Genomic DNA, 22,284 nt, shown 5'->3' with positions numbered 1-22,284 from the left:
TTCCATACAGCATTTGCATGTCATGAGCATTTGGCAGGGCAGTACGGTTATATCTTCTGATAATCCTCTCTTTATAATATCTTTTATGGCTTCTGGGTTTCGGTGCCCTAGATGGATACATTTGTTGTGTGGGGTTTATGAGTGGCTGTCTTGACTTGTTCCTCTTTGGTGATGAGTCTGTACAGGTGTTCATCCAATTTTCCTTTTGCGAGGATTTTCCTATTGTTTTGAATTGTGCATTTATCATCTAAGAATTGAACTGTGAGACCGTTATTAGCTAGGGTTTTCACTGATAGAAGGCTTCCTTCTAGGTCTGGGAAATACAGTACATTTTTCATGAGGGTAGTCTGCTTGTCCCCTGACGGTGTAATGCAGTTCAAGAATCTTTGGCCATTACCTTCTGCAGTAATACTTTTCCCGTTTGCTAGGAAAACTTTGTCTTTTGCACTGAAATCAATTTCTATGGAAATGGTCTCATCATTAGTCATGTGGCTTGTTGCGCCTGAGTCAATACACCATCCACATGGTATGCTGTTCAGAGTTACTTTAAAGGTAGCGCGCCATGATTTGCCTACAGTTTCCTTTGTAGCTGCCTTAACTCTTGTAGGTGGCTCTCACTTTTCCTGCTCGGCTTTCCAGACTGTACAGTCCTTTTTCAGGTGACCAATCTTTGTACAGCGAAAACACGCTCTGCTATTTTTGTTTTGCTTTGCACTCTCATGCACCTAAAGGGCTTTCTCGTTTTCTTCATTGTCCATATTTTCTTTCCTTCTGTCATATTCATTGATTAATTTTTCTCCGGTGTATTCTAGTGTTAGTTCCTGCTCAGCTCTGGTTTCTAGAGCATTATTAAGAGCACTATATGACTCTGGAAGGCTGCATAGCAGTAATGTCACCATGTAGTTATCTTTAATTTCCTCTCCAATTGCACATAGTGGTTCTATGATTTCCAGCATGGAATTCATATGTTCATGCATTTCCTGGCCTTTTTCTAGCCTCATCTTATATAGCTTGCTTAGGAGATATACACTGAGTGGCCAGATTATTATGACCACCTGACGATTGTAGGCAAATTAGCTATAATTAGCTATAATTTTGCGCTGAAGTTGCTAGAGGGCCAGACCATTATAAATAGGAAAGCAGGTTGTTTACCACGACAGTAGAAGTGATTTTTTTCTGAAGATATGGGTAAACAACGCGATTTAACAGCCTTTGAACGTGGGATGATTGTTGGCGCTCGGAGCCATGGAGCGTGTATCAAAAACAGCAGAATTTGTTAAATGTTCAGGAGCAGCTGTTGTTAAAGTGTTTAAAGACTGGACTGTCAGCCGAAAATCTGGTTCTGAACGTGCGAATTGTGGCCGTCAGCGACTAGTCAATGTTAGGGCAGAACGGAGAGTGGCAAGACTGGTACAAGACAACAGAAGGGCAACAGTGCAGTGTCAGATTCCTCACATCACCTTTCAACATCTCGTGGAGTCACGAGGCGGCCCAACTAAGTCATGTCGTGGAATCATCCCGTGGCCCAAAGAAGTACTGATGGTGTGGTCATAATAATCTGGCCACTCAGTGTAGTTTACTGTTCAGGTGTGATCCCTCATGCAGTTTTTGTAATGCATTCCGCAGACCTTTAGCTGTATTTTCTTTTCTTATGTGTATGAGCTGGTCGTCTTCCACTAGCAGACTTATAATTGCTTGCTTTTGCTTGCCTTTTCTTCTTGTCCCATTCCTCTGTGAGTCCATTAGTACTTGTCTGTACTCAGTACTTGCCACAAGCTGTCTTTGCTTAGCAGTATTTTAAGCTTGATCTTCTGTAGCTGGTATTGTTGAGTTTTGCAATTGCAAACTTTATATCTGAACTTCTTGCCATCTTTCAGTAACATGGATGTGGCTCTTGTTGACTAGCAGTGTTCTGTCTAGTGCCTGGGTTTATAACCCCTTGCTTAAGTGTATAGGTGAAGCACTGAGATCTAGAGGAATGCTGAATTTGGTTTTACTTGCCTAACAGTATATTACATTTCCTACAGCATCTCTACAGCATTGTGCAGGAAACATATGTATAGGAAAACTTCCTGTTTATCATAGATAAGCATGCATACAGCCCTGCACCACACTGCCATCTGCAGCTCAAAAGACATATCAAATCTCAGCATTATTATATTAGTACAGCATGTGCTGTTGCATTTCCAACACTATGTACTGGAGGATAGTGGTTGGCTGTTTTATTGTGAACTGTAGACACAAAAAACATGTTGTTTTTTATGTAAATTTGAACAAACAGTCATGTGTTATTGGTAGAAATCTTTGCATATTGTCCTAGTCTTCCAGTTTAAACAAACAATTATTATGCTGTAATGTTTTAATAAATCTATTTAAATCAAACGGTTCTTGCTTGTATACTGATACCTCAGATACAGGGGCCTATCCACTAATCAGGCAAGTTAGGCAGGCGCTCGTTGGGTCTTGTGGCCACCTAATTTACCTGGGGGAGCTCCTGGGTGGAGGAGGAGGTGGGACCGGAGGCAGGGTGGAGGAGAGGCCGAGGCAGGACCAGAGGCGGGGTTGGGCTAGGGCCAAGTGAGATGCGGCCTGGCCTGGCGAAGCTGCGGGCAGCTTGGGGCTGCCCATACCCCATCATCTGATGATGGGATAACCTGGAGGTTGGGAGGCTTCAGGTAAGAGGAGCAGCACATGTGTGCAGGGAAAGGGACTATCCACGGCCCCCCATAGATCCTGCACAGCCCACCTGAGAGACCCAGGTAGGCTCTGCAGGCTCTATTTTGGGCTGTGCAGGGTCTGTGGTGGGCTCTGTTGGTTTTCAGGTGGGCTATGCAGGGTCCAGGGTGGGAGGTGTGGAGTCTGTGGTGGGCTCTACAAGGTCTCAGGTGGGCTATTTGGGGTCTATGGCAGGATCTTTAGTGGGCTCTGTGGGGTTCCAGGTGGGCTATTCAGGGTCTGTGGTGGGCTATGCAGGGTCTGTGGTGGGCTATCCATGGTCTCAGGTGGGCTATCCATGGTCTCAGGTGGGCTGTGCAGGGTGTATGGTGCGCTGTGGGGGGTCTGTGGTGGGCTCTGCAAGGTCTCAGGTAGGCTATGCGAGGTCTATGGTGGGCTGTGCGGGGTCTGTGGTGGGCTCCGGAGGGTCTCAGGCTGAGACCCTGCAGAGCCTACAAGATATCCTTTGAAACCCACCTGAGACCCCAGCTTCCCTGCTATGCTACTAACATAACCTGTCTGAAGCTGAATACAGCATGCACTGGGGGGGGGGGTGCCCGAGTTTAGTCTTGCATAGGGCAGCACAATACCTAAATACACCACTGCTCAGACTCCAGGTATAATTATCCATTTTGTGCACAAATAAGTAAATACAAACATATCTAAAAAAAGCTTTATTTTAGTTTTTTTTTTAAGAATTATGAATAATGTATACTGATTGATTTAATGGAAACTCATATAAAAAAAGGGGTTTGACTGGACAAATGCAATGTACTTTTTTGTTCACTTCCACAAAATATGCTTCATCATTTTTTTTTTCTTTTTTATATTTCAGCGATGATCCTGTTTTTTCTTCACTGTTAAGAAAAAAAACATATGATGAACTTAGACATTGGCATTCAGGTCGGCCACTCAGCGATGACTATGACAGGACAAAGAATGATCAGCATGGTAAGAAGTAAATAAACCAACTAAATATTATCTTCCTTAATGATGTAATTACTGATCTGGTACACTGACATGGTAACCCCATTTAAAGTAGCACAAATTACAGATGTATTCTAGTTAAGTTAGCATTAGTAAACCAGTTGGGCCTCTGCACATTTCTTAACTCTTAAACACATATCTTGCTAACTATTAAAACAAGGATTCCTAGCTCCTCATAGTGCAGTACATCTCTATCTGGCTAAAGGTGCCCATACACTGTGCGATTATCGCACGATAATCGCAGGAAATCCCGCGATCATAGATAATCGCAAAGTGTATGGCAGGCGTGCAACCGTTTTTACTGTACGGTCGCACGTCTTTTGTCTAAGGAGCATGTTCGAAAACCAACCGAAAATGTTACGATTTTCGGCTGGTTTGTTGCATGCTCGGAAGACAAATGCCGAACGGGCCGGAGTGCGCACGCGCACACTGCCCGTTCAGCATTGCGGTCATCGCAAGCCCCACCCCTCAGAGGGGCAGGCTTGCGATGATCGCAAGCCCGATCTGCCTGTCCAAGATGGGCAGATCATACGTTTTTTAAATTACTTTACAACCATCGCAAGACTAAGGTCTTGCGATGGTTGTAAAGTGTATGGCCACCTTTACAATGCTAAAGTGACCCAGCATCTGGCTATCTTACAAAAGCTACCTTATATTATACAGGTACATTTTATTATACATCATTAAAGAAGAACTCCAGGCAAAACTTTTATTAACCTTAGCCGTGGGGCTAACCCCACACTGCAAGGGTTAACGGTTCATTTTTGTCAAGGCGCTAAACAAAAACAAAAATCATAGTTTCCCAAACTGCTGAGCCGGCTCCCTGCTTCTCTGGTCTCTGAAGCCTGTCTCCTCCTAAGCTACAGCATTGGAATATTCTTCAGCATCCTCACATCTATACACAGTGTATAGATTGTGATGATTTACGGGACCTTAGACCGCAGCAAAGCCCTCCACTGGAATGCTGAAAGGACCAGTCTAAGAGCAAGCTGACTCCCTGTTTCAGGTGAGCATACCTTTTTTTTTAGCACCTAGACAAAAATAAGCAGTTAACACTTGCAGTGTGGGGGTAGCCCCAATGCAAGGGTTAATAAAATGTTTGCCCGGAGTTCTCCTTTAAACAAGACACTAGTTAGTCATCTATTCTGAAAGTGCTGCCACAAGCTGTGTGCAAAGCTTAGCCTGATATTGTGTTAGTTTGTATTCCCTACAGAAAGTTAAAAAATTCCCCTCATCTCTATTCCATTTTTTCTATATACATAGTTGGCTTTTCAGACTAAAAAAAAAAGCAATAGGGAAATTTCCAAGCTTGTTAAAGTAACTCCAGACCCAACAATCCCCTTCCTCAATTTTCATTGCTATTATCATCATTTTCAAACAATGTTTCCTGGACAAGGGATCAGGCTCATACCCAGCAACATGGCCTCCTTACTGAAAACTGTGACCTCCATTTGTTTTCAGGCTCCAACATTGCAGTGAACTAAACCTTCAAGTTGGTTTTGTTCTTCCCCATGCTGCATTAAGTGTTTCCTAAATGAAATAAAGGAAGGTGGTATCTTTAATGACACAGTTCTCCCTTATCACAAATGTGTCTGCCTCCCTGAAGAGTCCCAGCAGGATACTGTACTTGATCAACTTTGGTACTATCTGAGTTTAAAGGAAAACATGATTCCTGCATTGGTGCAATGGTGCAAAATGTAATCATTTACCACTTTTTGTATAGTGGGTTGGTCACATGAAAGTTCAAATTCTTTCAGCTAGGAAGGAATTTAGCCAACCACTGCTTAATGCCCATAACATTATGGGGATAGACTAACCAAAAAGGTTATAATGCTGGGAAATTCCCTACCATCAGATGAGCTAAAAATGTAGTTAAAGTCCAGCTGTGTACCATTTAATTGTTAATTTGGAGTCTCTCCTGAGCTCTGGTTGTTTGCCTTTACCTGGGGATTGTTCCAGGCAGTAGTGTGGGAGACAGCAGTAATTAGGGTTATAACTATTTATATCTTCCTGGCCAACCACTCGGAGGTTTATTACCAGTGGTGCAGGCTGTGAGAGGGTATAAATATTCAGGTATGACCTTGGGAAGTTAGTCTTCAAGCGGGCCAATTAAATGAGATATGTATCCGATTTATGTGTATTTTAAAATAATACCCACAATAAAAAGACAGGAAAACACAGACCACTTGGTATTTTGTTAGCAATGACAGAAAAAGCTACGTATGTACATTTTACAGGAAACAAGGGCATTTCAATGAGTCTACAAAGTCTGTCTATATATTCTATTTTTGCTTAATTGTTTACCATATTTCTACCATTTTCTGATCCATCAGATTCTGTGTAACACTAGCCAGTCAAAATGGATACATTTGTAATAACAGTCTACTGGGAAACAAGCTATACAGTACTCCTGCTGAAGAGGATGGTGGTGACCAGAAGAGCAGACTGCCACTTGTAACACCCTATGAAATCCAAGTGAACAGAGAAAGAGGGGCCATGAATGTCTGACATTTTAGAACATCTTAATTTTTTTGGTGTTCTTCTACAAAAGACAAAAAAAATACAAAAATAAAAATAATTTCAGTGGCTTATGTTCAACACGAACAACAAAACCAATACTAATAATAATGCATTTGCAGTCAGAAAAGTTCACAGACAGCCCTTGCTATTATTGAATTCATACCATTTTTGTTTGAATCTGTACTTGCACAAAACAATATATTAGAATAATTTGAAATATGCTTTTTGACAGACTTGCTGAAAGACAAAAATGCATTAAGAGGTTACCAAAAGTACCAGACATTCAACTATCGATATGGTCAGACGTTAGGGGTAAAAAAATCGAAAAAAATCATAGTGCAAAATGATCAACCAGAAGAGAAAAAGAGTGCTTACAAAGCTCCTGCGACTAAGAAAAAACCTCTTGTGAGTATCCTGAAGGTATTACATTATAAAGCCTATTGACAGTTAAAAAGAAACTGTAATGTTTTTGTCAACTTTATTTCACTTTTTGTAAAATGTTTGCAAATTTATAAATTAATCTGTCATTAATGTTTTATTTCTTTATTTATTTTACAAACAGGCATGTCTACTAGTTGTTTTCAGTCTGTAGAACATTCTAGGCTTTTAACACCAGCATGTCCAGCATTGCTTGCACCGTTGTTGACTGCCATTTCAGACTGAAAGAAAACCACAGAATGAAAAAGACTAATATGTTTAGTTCTGTGTAGAATTGATTAAAAAAAGTACAATATATACCAAAACATTGTACTTCTGAATATGCAAAAAAAGCACATCTGTGACTGTCAGTTACACAACCTGAACTTTAGACATGACAACTAGATTTGAATCTTTGCTGCTTTAACCCCTTTGTGACGGGAGACGTACACTGTACGTTCCGCCACAAAGTGACCAAATGACTTGTCATGTACACTGTACGTGACGAGTTATTTGCTGCACTAGAAGGCTGGTAAATGCTGAGAATCAGCGGTTACCCTTCATTAATGTATGCCTCAGTATAGAGGCATCCATTAATGAAAGGGTTAACCTTTTTCAGACACCCGATACCTTAATATCGGTCGTCTGAGAGTCAAAGCAGAGCGGGCACAGATGCCGGCTTTTGCCGGCATTCTGAAAGCTCGTACAGATCGAGAGATATCTCTCTCAAGCTATACTGGCTTTTTTTTTCTTTTCCTTTCACTTTCAGGAATAGATACATAATGTATCTATTCCTGAAAGAAGAATGTTTCAGTTTTCTGATCGTTGTTGGAACGTTCAAGAAAATCTTTATTTAGTAACAGCTGAATCCTGAACTGCTGCAGGATCAGTGTCACTAACTTATTATCGGCTGTTCTGAAGTTTGAAGCAGCCTGATAACCAAAAATGTATTAATTTATCAAGCAGTAATAGTGAGATTAATTCACAATGACTGTTTGATATAATTAAATAAATAAAATTACATTTTTAAGGTTAAAAAAAAGTGAAAAGTGTAAAAAAATAAATAAATTGTAAAAAGTGTAAAATAAATAAATAAAAAAGTGTAAAAAAATACAAAATAAGGGACAAATAAATTAATGTATTTATTGCATTTTTTTTTAGCTGTGCTGGTTTTGTAAAAAATACTACAAATCAAAACTGGGAAAAAAGTGTTTTTTTAAAAGTTTTTCCTCTTTTTGTATATTTTATTTGTCCTAAGTGAGGTTTTAGACACACATATGTGATATAAATATGTAGCCCTATCTGTCCTCTAAAAAACAATATATAATATGTGTGGGTGCACTTTGTCAGAAAGTATATTACTGACGTGGAAGAATCACACAGCAAAAATGTCAAAAGTGTGTCAGTCATTTACGAACAGAAACTAAAAACAAGCTCAGTCATGAAGGGGTTAATCATCACCCCAGCTTTTTATTTTCTCAGTTTTTATAAATAATGCTCAGTATGTCGAAAAAGGCAGCTGTTATGACTGACATTTGGAGCTATCTGGGAAATGTATTCTGCAACTACATTATAGTCTGCTGCACCACGCAATAGACAACATCACATTGCAAGAGACTACCATATTCCCAGAGGGAGGTGAAAATGATAAAAGACTGTATTGTAATAGAAGATTGTCACATTGCAAGAAAAAGTAGTAGGAATGTTACTCTGTCTAAAGCTGGCCATACACCTATAGATTATCTACAGATTTTCTATGGTCAGATGCAGGGGCGTAACTAGAAATCACAGGGCCCAATAGCAAAATTTTGTATGCGGCCCCGTGATTGCTAGTTATGCCACTTGCAGAGCCCACCTGAGAGTGACCCTGCAGAGCCCACCATAGACTCTCTATGGTGGGCTCTGCAGGGTCTCAGATGGGCTGCACACCTCTTAACTGTCAGCGATGTCCGCCTCCGTGGTCTATCTATCTATCTATCGACGGGCCCTGCCTCCTCTTACATTACTGGCCCCACCTACTCTTAGGTCGCTGGCCAGTGATGTAAGACGAGGCGGGATTGCTCTTAGGCAGGCCCCGCCTCCTCCTTCACTGCGAAGGCTGGCCTCTTCTGCCGTAGCTGCTGGCTGTCACTGACACAGCTCCGCAGCGGCAAAGAGGGGAAACGCCGCTGCTGAGCTGTGTCAGTGACAGCCAGCACTCTTACATGCCATAGCGGCCCACATGGCATCAGAGGGATGCCCTGGCCAGGCCCCCTTTGCCCGGGCCCCAAAGCGGCCGCCTGGGTCGCTATGGCGATTGTTACGCCACTGGTCAGATGGAAAAAGTGCAACAGATTCCTCTATTTACGCTTCTATCTTGTTAGTCGGCCCCGCTGGCTCTCAAAATACCTGAACAATGCCTGCATCCAGTCAGATTGTTCAGGTATTTTGAGAGCCAGCGGGGCCGACTAGCAAGATACTGAAGCTTGGCCCAGTGGGAGGTTTCTCCACAGTTTAGCGTAGATGGAGGAATTTGTTGCACTTTTTCCATCTGACCATAGAAACTCTGCAGAAAATCTATAGGTGTATGGCCAGCTCACGAGGGGTGCATATTACAAGAGAATTCTGCAAGGTATGAGAAACATCTGTATATTTAACCAATGAGACTTGCATGCAAGCATGTTTGCTCTGTTGGCCAATATAGTGTGTAGCATTCCCATTGAAAGTAACATAACATGGGACCTCTGGGAATATGTCACAAAAAACGCATGAACAGCCATCTGAGGATACACATTTTCTGATATGATTTTGATATACTGTCCGAAGATGCAATGTCTCGTACCAAGCTATCCCACATAAGTAATGTATTGTGAGACCTAAAAAGTTTCACCTGTCTCTGCCCAAAACTGCTCCCCAAGATTTGTGATTCATCTCTGCACAAGCAGACTAAATGATTTACTTTTTCTACTGTGGAATGTAATGGGACAGGGTTACTCTATCTTTGTGAATAGGTATTCACCGCAAAGTTTATATGTTCACTCTTACCTTGCAAATTATAATATGACAAGTTTCAGATTTAGAAGGCATTTTAAAAGTATTTACCTTGACTAAAATACATGTCTTAAAGCCCTTAAAATACCCTTAATTTCCAGTCTGGGAGTGTTGAATACAAATCGTCGAATGGAGCACTATCTTAAGGTCCAAAGAAGCTCTTAGCAAGCTTTAAATAGTGTCGGAGCCTGCAAAAAGCATGTTTAAAGCTGAAGGTTTCTTTTTGTGGGGGTGGGGGGTACAGCAGCAAACATATAAGATATGTGTATTGGTAGGTATCCCTTTACTTGCAGCAGCTACTTCTGGCAACAATTGTCCTCTCACTGCCCCCTTCAAAATCAGTGGATCTTACACTCAGCAGCACTTTGAGAGGCTGGAAGAGGAGACTGTCACCAGCTGCTCTGTAATGTTGTGCCACTGGCCCACCACCCTCTGCTCTCTCCTCTGAATGATGGAAGCCAGCAGAGCGTCACCACATTCACTAGGCTAAAGTCAAATTGCTTTGCAAAGCGAACATTCTATTTGCTTTATACCAATAACAATGTGTAAAATAGGATGGGTGCTGAAAGGGTGAGGGCGTGACACCACACCCCTGTATATTATAACAACATATAAAACAACAAAACGGGGCTATTTAGGTGCCAAAGGAAAACTTTTTTTTACAAACTCACGTCTAAATAAAAAACATTTTATTATTAATTCAGATTAAAATCTTAAGTCTGATTAATTTCAGTCAGTCTCACTCTCTGAATGTTACTTTTTATTTAACTGAAGGTATTCTGACTCAGATTGTTGTGATAGCGATGTATCCCTTGTGAGACCTCTATGCCTGACCTGTATAAGTAGATTCAATCACTGCGGACAATCATTGTCAGATAGCTGAACTCACCAATACCGTGTTCATCCACAAAGGTTGCTTTATTCTGTACGTGCAGACAACAGGATAACAGCGATGAATGGTTACAGTATTATGCGGTCAAAAGATGATGCCTTTCCTACGGTACTATGCAGAGTACATGTGTCCTGATTGCATGTTTCCTGTTAGCTGTTGCCATGGCACAGGAAATACTGACCAACAAGAAGAAGGGTGGGGCTTACATACAGAGCAACTGTCATCACATGAGGAAAGGAATACAGAAAAACAGGTGCAATATCACAAAAGGCCACTAGATGGCAGCATGTGAACTAGACATATAAAAACGTCCATAGGAAAAGGTATAGGGAAACAATCTATATAAATTCTCATCTATATAAAACTTTTATGCCCCATTGGGGGCATAATATAATAGGAATGAGACTTCATAGTACAGAGGTAGTGCTGGGTACTCTAAAGTGGGCCACAGGCAGCAAAAGATGCAAGTAAGCAATTCACACCAATTTAATTCACCCAATCTTTGGCTACATGTAAAAGTATTTTTTTTTCTCAGGTGAAAAAGAAGGATCAAATAATAGAGGAGAATATAAGAAAGAGCAAGGCCGTTGAAGAAAACAAAGAGCAACAACAATGGAAAACCTTGGCCTCATCTTTGAAAAAAGGACTCAGGGGAAATTTCTGTTCCGGAATATCACATTTGGAAAAATCAATCAACTCTCTGCAGACACGTAGCGTCAGATATCAGGCACAGATGGAGGCGTTAACCATGTGTTATGAAATATGGCTTGAACACTGCAAAACTGTGTGTAAGTATTTTACTGTACATTATGTATTGTAAATTATTTGACAAAATATACAAAATTGACAATAATATTGCATGATTAGAAGACTTTGTCTATATTATAAGCATTTCTGAATAAATACTTGGATGCAGGAACATTAATGCATGATTTATATATCTCTGACCATCAGTGGTGGATTCCCGCCCCCCCCCCTCCCAGGAGAATTACCACTCCCTCCCTCCACCGCTCTGCTGGGCCCAGCCGGCCACACCGAACAATCGGGGCCCGAAAGCAGGGGCTGCACAGTAGTCAGGCAAGTAGGTGGCCGACTAAGGCCATGCTGGCATGGAAGGTCAGGTGAAGTCTGTACCCCACAGCTAGGATTGAAGGTCAGGTCAATGGTGGATCTGGGGGGAGGGTAACAGGTAGGGCTGCAACAACTAATCGACATAATTGATTATTGAAAAAGTTGTCAAATTTTTCAATCATCGATTAATCGGCTTCCCATTGGTTTGCCCTGTTCACGGCTCCACACGCTGCGCGACAGACCTCCTCCCCACCTCACGCTTGCCGCTGCCAGAGCGGCCCGCATCCACGCTCCACATTAATCGGCTAACTAATCGATTTTGAAAATAATCGTTAGCTGCAGCTCGAGTAACAGGGCAATTTTCACAGGGAGATGCAGCGACAATTCCATGAAAACCTAGGAGCAGCCCATCAATGAGGAGCAGGTGTGTGCCCATGTGCTACCAGTGTGCCCAGGGACTGGCCCAGAGCTCCCTGGCACCAAGGACCAGGATACGGGCCCAGGACCAGTCCTCTATAGATGATAGTATTCTGCATTGCTGTATAATGTATTGCTGAGATTTGTAGTCGTCAAAAGCAGTGTTAATTTAGTCGACTAAAATGTTTTGTCATAGTTTTCATTATCTGCATGTTTTCACTGATGAAGACTAAATAAAAAATGAAGTTAAAAAGAACTAAACATTGATGAAAATACATTACAATTTTTTCTCTACTGGAGATTTAGTCGACAAACTAGAACTAAAATAATTCAGATGACTAAAATGTGACTAAAACTAAAATGCATATTTTAGTAATCTTGGATTTGTAGTCCTCTATAGCTGAAGGTATTATTCTGCATTGCTGTATAATGTATTGCTGGGATTTGTAGTCCTCTATAGTTGGTGGTATTCTGCATTGCTGTATAAGGTATTGCTGGGATTTGTAGTCCTCTATATAAGTGGCAGAACTTCCAGGGTCACATAGTTGCAACTGTGACTGGGCCCTAGCATTCCGCCACTTGGGTGGGCCCAGACAAGAGGAAGGGGGCCGACATTGCAGGTTACTGGGCTCACCTTCCTTCAGTCTGGGGACCTCCTATATATATATACAGTATGTGTGGACTGTTTTACCTACCAAAAAATTTATAATTTTGTGTAACCAGTCACCCTGTCACCCCTGTCAGACACTCTATGATGGCACAGTTATAGGTCAGTATTGCGCTTCTGCATCTGCATTGCCCATGAAGCAGGCTAAGGCTTGCATTCTGGCCCAAGCTATATTACTTAACTGCAGTGAAGGTACAGGACCTGGCCATACTTTCCATTAGGCGTTTCTTGATCCCAGGTCTGGTTTTAGGACCATTCTCATTGTTGTGATGCATTAATCACACGGTTCCATATGATTAATGCACTGCACGATGCAGGAGGTGCGTTGTGATGACATTTATTTAAATGGCACCCCAAATGTACCTCCCACCCGCAATGCAATTGATTGCACCTTAACGCCCAGTACCACAATACTGTGCGTTGCTGTGCGATTAAAAAAAGTAGTGCATGCTTTGGTACTTGATCAGGGCAGTTGTCTGTTGTGTTTATTTTGATATCATTGAGATTAGACTACTGTTATATGTACACTTTTCTTGTCCCATTGTTTCAGCTGAAGACCAGAGAGATATGAACATTCCAGTGGAAATTATGAAGATTATACATTCTATCATGGCTAATCACAAAGATATGTTACAACAGGCAGATAAACACAGGATAGCTGCTTATGTTAGCCTACTAGGTTTTGAGAACCTGGCCTGTTCTTTGAAGGGATCTGAGGTATTATTATTTTTTCTTAAAACTCGCCATCCTGAAACAAGTAAAATGATGTACCTAAATTGGATGAGAATATGTAATATTTATGCACTGACACTAATGCTGATGGAGTAATATGATGGAAGCAAAATCCGCACTGTCTGTAAAGTAGAGAAAATTGTCCTGTTTTACTAACATAGAATGTACTCTAGTAATTTGTGCTTTGTCAGTCTCTTGTTTCAGGGTCTGTTCACACCCAGGCTGCTCTGGAAAAAAACACCCAGCACAGCCCGAATTGGGTGTGAACAGGCTGTGAAACAGAAAGCAATTTGTGTGCCTTGTCATGGATGGGCTTGGTTCACACCACCACATTGTGGTGGTGTGCTCTGAAAAAACGTACGGCATGCGTGATTCAAATGCATCGCACCACAGTGTGCCCATAGAACTTAAAGGAGAGCTATGAGGTGAGTGATTTTCACTCATCCTCATAGTTAGAGCTGACATGTAACAATGAAACTGTCACACATCGGCTCTATAGATCGGGAAGTGAGTGAACACATACCGTCGCTCGCTCACTTCCCGATCATCTCCCTGCAGAGAACGTGACTGTCAGTCACTGCTCCCCACAGGGACCCCCCCCCCCGATCCTCCAGCGCTGACTGCAGGAACGAATGGGGGAGGGCACAGCTGGCTCTGCCTCTGGATAGGCAGAGCCCGCTGTCAATCATCTAGCTGAGTGGATCTTGACAGTATTGTCGGGATCTGTCCCGGCTGATCTCGGTATATAGCTCGCTATAGCTTTCTATATACTGAGCTTTGGGTCACAGGAGGAGGTTAGTATATGTCCTCCCATGACCCTTAAGAGAACTGTGGGATAAAAAGGTTACCCCATAGTTCTCTTTTAATGAAATGTCACTTGTGAGATTTCAATAAAGTTCTAACAAAAAAAAGAGAAAGTGCAGTGCGTCTCATTCATGCACATCAGCACTGTGCCGCACACACGTACACCAGCAGCCGTGCGATGTAGCATGGCTGCTGGTGTGAACAAGTCTTCAAAGAAAGACACTAATACATACATTATACAAACTTTATAATAATACATTGTTTATCAGGCTAATAACAATTTTTAAGATTTGCTTTTATTATCTAAATATTGATCTAAAGTGAGTCGCTTTGATTAGCAGACATCAGCACAATCTGTTAGTGATAATCAACGTGACTCACAGCAATGCAACAGTTATTTTGAATAACATAAAAAATGTAAATACATTTACAGAGCACAGAAAGTAAAACAAATAGTTATGGAGTTGGAGTTGGTTCGGCTCGTTTTCAGATGAAATACATGGGAACATACCTAATGAGAGATGAGAGGACAGACCCTGACCCGAGAGTGCAACATTTCATTCCAGATACATGGCAGGTAACCAATATGGTGAAATGTTAAAAGCAACATACAGAACTACACTAAAACAGCGCCTACATTTGAAATGGGCAGCAGCAGAGAGGAAGCAGTGATGTAACACATGAACTTCAACTAGTAGTAGTAATAGCGTGGAAAATGTTCTAAAATCCTTTCAATCCTTGAAAACTTTTCCTAAGGAAGTATGGTAATACCACTGCTGAGCATGCTAGCTGGTTGGATGGATGTAAATCTAGTTATACAGATGAGGAAAGTCTGAGAAAAGGCAGAATTACTGGTTCCGAGTCAAGGACTGTAAGAGGGTCAGCAAGACAGGCAGGCAACTAGACTTTGGCTACACAGCATAGCCAGGTTGGTGACCTGACTTCATATAGGTGATATAGCTTGGCCATCCCCCTGCTCCCAGATTAGACAGGTAAAAAGCAACAGCAGGCTAATAAATTCATCCAACTGCTCACTCTGCTCTCTACTGCCATCAGCACATTTCTTGTCATGTTACTTTGGCTGAGCCTGATTGGCTTCTAGAGCTTCCCTTTTCTTTTCCAGTGCTGTTGTACAGCGGATTACGAGAGGCTAATACCTAGCCAAAGTGAAGTACTTATTATATTCTATTTACATTTAATGATTCTTCGGTCATGCATTACATTTTTTGGATTTGTTTTACTAACTGCATGATATATGCCTGCTGTAGATTTTTCCAGCTAGGCATCAACGTGACAGAGATATCCTTCCTATGCGTATTTGAATGAATAAAGATGGGAAAAAAATTACAGCTTTGAAAGGCTTTTCCTTGAGCTAGAAGCATGATAGAGACCCAAGAGAACCAACTGCTCTACTGGCAGTTTAGGTGATATGACACCTGCATTTCTTGAACGGTTCAGAGATGTAGCAAATTGATTTGGTAGATAAATAGATTATATCACCCTTAAATTCTGCACCATATTATTTCACTCCAGATCCAAATAACTCAATCACACTAAGGACTCAGAGTGAGCATTGCAATTCTGCAATGTCCTTTACCATGCATCATATTTCACTGTATTTCAATGAAAACGTCACCTTTAATATGCTAATTTGTGTCTTCTGTCAGAGGGAACTCCTTGATGTGGTTGACAATTATGAATCTGCTGTAATAGTGGCTCCCACCTCATCAGGAAAAACCTATGCCTCTTACTACTGCATGGAGAAGGTGCTGAAACAAAGCAATGAATCAGTTGTGGTTTATGTTGCTCCTACTAAGGTAAGCTAATGTCCTCTTACAGATTTGAAGACCCTTAAATATTTAACATGAAGAGACAACCTGCCCGGGTCAATTCGTAGGGGGAGTTTGTCTAATCCTGCTTGAAATCTGCAAACCCAAAGATAGCAGTGAACCTCATTGAAGTCTATGGGGGCGAATCTTGATACTAAATTTTGGCCATTTTGAACACTAATAGGCAAGGTATTGTAAAATGGGCATGGGGAACTGGGCACTACCATAAGGAAAATTTAATAAAGCAAAAAAAAATACACTACAGCGGGGATTGGATCCATTTAATGAACCTTTGAAGGTGACATGGGAAAAACACCAATCGTTTAAATTACATGATTGGGAGATAACTTTAAGTTGTATGTGGTGCTACAGAATAGTATGAGGGTTATTCACTAAGGAGTTGAAGGATCTAGCTGTATCTTCGGCTGATCATTCGGCTCACTTCGGCCGCCAGAGCCCAAAGGGTTGCTGTACAGGCTATTCACTATAGCCTGTACAGCAGCCGAAGGCAGCTGAGCGGCTCAGCAACCTGGGACACTCTGGCCCCAAAGGTAGAGGCAGGCACATCTGCCACCCTCCCTTTCCCCCCACGTGACCTAATGAGATGCCACCTGAGGCAACCATAGTAGTTGTGAAAACCATAAAAATAATATGGACCTACAAATAAACTATAACACTTCAATCAACATATGACTGTGCACAATACATATAGTGCTCAAACTATGTTTAAAAGGTGTACCAACCACATACAAGTGATACCCCAAATTTCAAACATACACCATTAATATCAGTACAAAATAAATCAAGGCAACAAGACTTTCTGTATTTTTCTTGAAGACGTTTTACTGGTCATCTGACCACCTTTCTCAATTCAGAATGACTTGTACAAAAATTCTCTGGGAATAAATATGGTGAATGTTGCTTCAATCAACAACATCTGTTAGCCATAATCAGTGTGAGGTCAGAGTATATGAAAAGACAGCAAGAAAAATGGCAGACTATTGTAATAGACTCACCTCCGTCGGATCCAGCGCCGCACTTCGCGGCTGCACACACGGCTGGCGTCCGGCTCCTCCCTCCTCTTCACGCCGGAACACAGCCTTAAGCGGCTGTGAGACGAGAGTTCGGCGTCATACTGTTTTGTTCAGTGAACGCCGAACACTCACCCTGCGCGGCTGCTTGGACTGACCGGGACAATGCGCCCACCTGGACCCACAAGGAGACTCACTCCGGAGCCCTGCATGAGCATCCTACATGCGGCAACACTTGACAGCAGCTCAAACCGCAAGTACTTAGCAGTCTGCACTGCCCTTTGCCATAGCAACTGTATATTAGTTCAGCTCTCCTATACAAAAGTGTGACTGTGTCATCTATGGGTTATCCGTGGGTTCACTAGTAAAGCACTTTGTATTTACCTACATTGAACCCTGCCTTGATTCAAGTTCTGCTGAACACTCTTGTGCCTATGTACATGTCATATTTGCCTATAGCCCTATTTGCTGCCTGCTGACGTGTATTGATACTGGACTAACTATTTGCTAACTGTTGACTGTTCGTTACAATCAATAAAGCTACCGTAGCTTATTACTATCTACATTACTAAAGTAATTGACCAAGGAGTTGCCTCCTACTGCTGAAGGAAATATGTCCATTGGGAACCACTAGTTCTGTTGCATTCCCAAAGGCAACCCTTGCATCTATGTAAGCGACTTCCGTGTCCTTCTTTATTGCACTATTCGTAGTACCCAAATGTAAGGCCACCTGCCTATTACACCCTCTCTCACTAAATGGTTGATGATGTAACTGATTCCAACTCTCCTTCGTTATACTTGGAGAGTGCACCCTGGAATCATACACTGACTAACCGTACTCTGCAGTTGTGATCCTAATCTAAACCTTGCAAAGTGTTAAAAATATAGAAACCACCTGCGCTTTAACCTCAGATGCCAACAACAGGGGCTGGTACCATGCAGCATACGGTACGTTACTCCACAGTAAAGGGCCACAAAGCCAAGCTGATTCTACAGGCCCAGAAACAATTGCTAAATGAATGTGAACGGCAGACCCATTTCACAGTTGATGCCTTGAAACATACTAACAATCAGTTAGAAGAGAGCCTTATTTTGCACCTACCTGCTGATACTTGGACGAGAGTAGCAGGTTTCACAGGACACGCACAGCTAGCTCAGCACATTAAGGGCAAGGAGAGGCAACAGAACAAGTTCTCCATTTTGTTATGCCAAACTGGAAACAGCCAAACTAGAGATTAATTAACTAGAAGGCAGGAGGAGGAAATGGGGACATTGCAAAACAAAGAGAAATGGGTGAAGAACTTTTCAGACAGGGTTCTCACCCAGCCCGAGATGGATGCCCTTGCTAAGGGATTGAATTTTGCGATCACAGAACCTTACCAGTAGTGGATAGTATCTCAGCCACTGAGGCCTCGATCCACAGTAACAAAGTACCACAGGGTGAGGCTGAACAACTTTGCCTAAAAGTGTCTGCAGCCTTAGCCAGTGCCAAACCACCTCAAGAAAAATACAGCAAGTCCAGTTGCCTTGATTTATTTTTTACAGATATACCATGAGCTGGATGAATGAGATATACACCATCAATATCCAGTTAAGATAGTAAATGCATTCCTGCTGAACAGTGAATCATCCAAATAATATAGTGTCCATCCAATAAAGTAATAACTGGTTAAATGTGATAAGAAGTTTCAAATAATTCCAAGGTGCTTAAACATCCACTGTGTTCTTCTCAGTGTACATCAAGGTGCACAAACAAAGAGCTTTTCCTGCACTCACCAGACCTTTTTAACCGGCTGAAAACAGAAGGTCAAAAAGCTTGTGTTTAATCCTCCACGGGTAACCAATGTTTTACTTCAGCGTCTCTCTCTCCTCCCTAATTCACCTCCAAACTCCTGTCCCTGACTGCAATCATGCACCACATCCAAAAGAAAAGGTTGCAGATAGTGTAGTAAACTTATATGTACTTTATTAACCACTTGATGACCGCTGTGTTTACACCCCCTTCCTGTCCAGGCCATTTTTCAGTATTCAGCACTGCAGTACTTTGACATTTATTCCGTCATGCAACGCTGTACTGAAATGAATGTTATACCATTTTTTTGGGGGACAGATAGAGCTTTCTTTTGGTGGTATTTAATCACCACTGGGGTTTTTATTTTTTACTATATAACGAAAAAAGTACCGAAAATTTAAAAAAAAAAAACAGTTTTCCCATTATTATGTTAGGAAACATTTATTATTACCCAACTTTTTGGTAAAATATAAAATTGTACGCGCCCGTGAAATCGCAACAAAACTACCATACCCAAAATTGGCTACAGGCAACGCTTTAAAAGATTTTACCGCTCATCATTTTAGTGTTATGATGGCCCAAAAATTATTGCACACCCAACACATTTTTGTGCATCAATGTGGGGGTGGGGATAAGAATCCCCCTATGTGATATCAAATTACAGTGACAGGTCCCCTTTATGGAGACCCCTAATGTCACCTAACGACCCCTGGAGAAGCTGATGAAGCACAGATCTGCTTCATCAGCTTCTCTCCAGTTTCTGTACTGGAGAGTGAAAGAGTAATGCGGAAGTGATGTAGTAAACATCACTTCCTGCATTCAGAGACTGGGGAGGAAAGCAGAGATCCGTTCTCAGTGCACGGAGCCACATCGCCCATCCTGGATTGGACTCCCGGGGATGGCGACTACAAGGAGAGGTAAGGAGGGGGGGAGGGGCACACAGAGACATGCATCATACAAGTGATCGGGTGTCTTTACAGACGGACCGCTTGTATGTAAAAGGCCATCGCTGGCTGTTTAAAATTCTGGCGGTTTCATGCTCGTGCGCACCAGGGGGCGTGGGCACGAAGGACGTCTAAAGGCGCCCACCCGCATCCAGAAGCCTGCGGTCAGGCCGTTTCTGAACTTCGGCGGATGGGAGGTGGTTAAAACGAGTTATTGTATTCACATAAGTTCAATAAAACCATGCCGACATACAAATAATCAAAGCTCTCTCCTCCTGCTGCACTCTTCGAATGTGATGACGTCAGCAAAGCTCCGCCCCTTGTGCTTTCGTCACTATAGACTTCCTCAAAGAGCATCGGCTGCCTTATTATAGGGAGGGCCCTGGTACGACCCATGAAAAACAATGCTTGATGTACTGTTGGCACTACCACTGAAAAGTATTCCTTTTTTTGCAAAAATGTTCCAGATTATTGTTATTTTCTCTTTTTCCCCCCTCATAGATGCAGGAAAACAGAAAATGTTCCCAGAGCATGAATATATTTAAAACTTATTTAAAAAATGTAAAAATAAATAAATAAAATGTATTAAAAACGTAAATGTCAACGCTCACAAATACGGGATGAACTGATATCCTATTTTTATGACACCGTTAAATTATTACATGCAAAATGATTGATTTTTTTTTTAGATATATGCATTTTGAAAGGATGTTATATAATTTACAGTGCAGTGCTTTGGGTATAAACACTGTAGGTATATGAACACTGGAAAAAGACTATGGGGGTTATTCATAAAGGTGCAGAAGGCAGCCGAGTGCATAACATAGCCGAAGTGAAGTGAGCAGAACGCTGTTCGGCTATTTACTTCAGTCTTGTACGGCTGATTTCAGCCCTACATCTGCTAAAATCAGCCATACATCAGCCATACATCGGGTGCCTTCGGTCAGCCGAACATGGTCTGCATGTTCGGCTGAGCCGAAGTGCAGAAGGAGTTCGACTCAGCCGATCCAACATCTGGATCGGCTGAGCCAAAGCCCTGGCAGCTCACTTGCTGCCGTTCGCCCCTATTCTCACAGGAGCCGAACGGCAGAGAGTGAATAGCCAAATGCCGCCAAGCTATTCTGTACCGAGCAGAATAGAAAACAAGTGAAAAGAATTTTAAAAAAAAGTTGAAAAATATTTTACAAATGTAAAAAAATAGGAAAATGAAAAAATAAATAACAATATTTTAAAGAGAAGAAACAAAAATAAACAAAAACAAAAAAAAACACTGCATGTCGACCCGACCGCATGTGACGGACTCCCGCCTCATAATAAAGCATGCTGGCAAAAGAAAAACAATTGAGAGGAGCTAGCGGTGACAGCTAGCTCCGCCCAACTGTTTCCTATTGGCTGACACCTGCCAGAGTCTTCCGGTCATTGTTTAATGACAGATCAGCATCCCCAAGTCATTTGGGGACGCTGATCCGTCATTACAACTGGGCGGAGTGAGCTGTGAGATCACAGCTGGGTCCGCCTAGCTCTCATTTGCGTGGAGATCAGTCGGCTTTGACCGACTTTTCTCCACACTTCAGCTGTCACTTCGGCTCAGTCGAGCCAAAGCATATGCCTTCGGCTCGACTGCCTTCGGCTGCTGTATGGACTATTATGAATAGCCCGTAGAGCAGCCCTTCGGCTCGACTGAACCGAAGGGCAGAGGTTGCCAAGGAAAGCCGAAGGATCAGCCGAAGCTACGGCTGGATCCTTCGCTCTCTTTAGTGAATAACCCCCTATGTGCGCAGAAATTGCTTTAATTTGAATATGTTGATTACTAAAACATATAGTACATTATGGTTGTCTGTTGGCCTGTGTTTAAACACACTGATATGCTTAGCTTTATGGCATTGTGCTAGTGTTTAAAGACAAAGTTGTCTATGTTTTAATCTTACTGGTGGTTGTCATATTATTAGTTGCATTGTAATTTTTCCTAAGACGGGTTATAAACAATTATTATTCTATAGCCATAACGAACTCCAATTATTATTTCAATTTGAAACAAATTTGTTGATCGCTGATTAGGCATAGTATGCCATTTGTGATATATACAGTATATCTCCTTGCTGATGTCTAGAATCTATAGGCTATAAGTTGCATTATCCTAGCTAACTATTCTTTTCTATGTAATAGGCTCTTGTAAACCAGGTTGTAGCCACTGTAACATGTCAGTTCAACAAAGATCTTCCACTTGGAACGGCGTTATGTGGGGTTTTCACACGGGATTATCGTTATGACGCATTAAATTGTCAGGTATGCATCATCCATTTCGGCTTACAAATGTTTTAATACGAAGCAACTGATTTTTAAAGTGTATGTGAAGGCAAACCTTTTTCTTTTTAACAATATTTTATTAGTTTTTAAAAAGAATAAATAATAACAGATGATAAAAGGAAACATGCA

The 22,284-nt window shown here is 41.8% G+C and overlaps 1 protein-coding gene across 1 annotated transcript; it reads left to right on the top strand.

Moving 5' to 3' along the window:
* Nucleotides 1-14,688: 14,688 nt before the first annotated feature.
* LOC108789888 (probable ATP-dependent RNA helicase DDX60) lies at nucleotides 14,689-22,134 on the top strand (the record flags this gene model as incomplete). Its single annotated transcript, XM_018560030.1, has 3 exons — nucleotides 14,689-14,829; nucleotides 15,920-16,069; nucleotides 22,015-22,134. Coding segments are annotated over exons 1-3 (357 nt in total), but the record flags the coding sequence as incomplete, so codon positions are not given.
* Between the last annotated feature and the right edge of the window lie 150 nt (nucleotides 22,135-22,284).

This window comes from Nanorana parkeri, unplaced genomic scaffold (genome assembly GCF_000935625.1).
Source record: "Nanorana parkeri isolate BGI_ZX_2015 unplaced genomic scaffold, ASM93562v1 scaffold428, whole genome shotgun sequence".
NCBI classification, from domain to species: Eukaryota; Metazoa; Chordata; class Amphibia; order Anura; family Dicroglossidae; genus Nanorana; species Nanorana parkeri.
The sequence above is the reverse complement of the archived record's forward strand: the minus strand, read 5'-3'. Positions and strand labels throughout refer to the sequence as shown.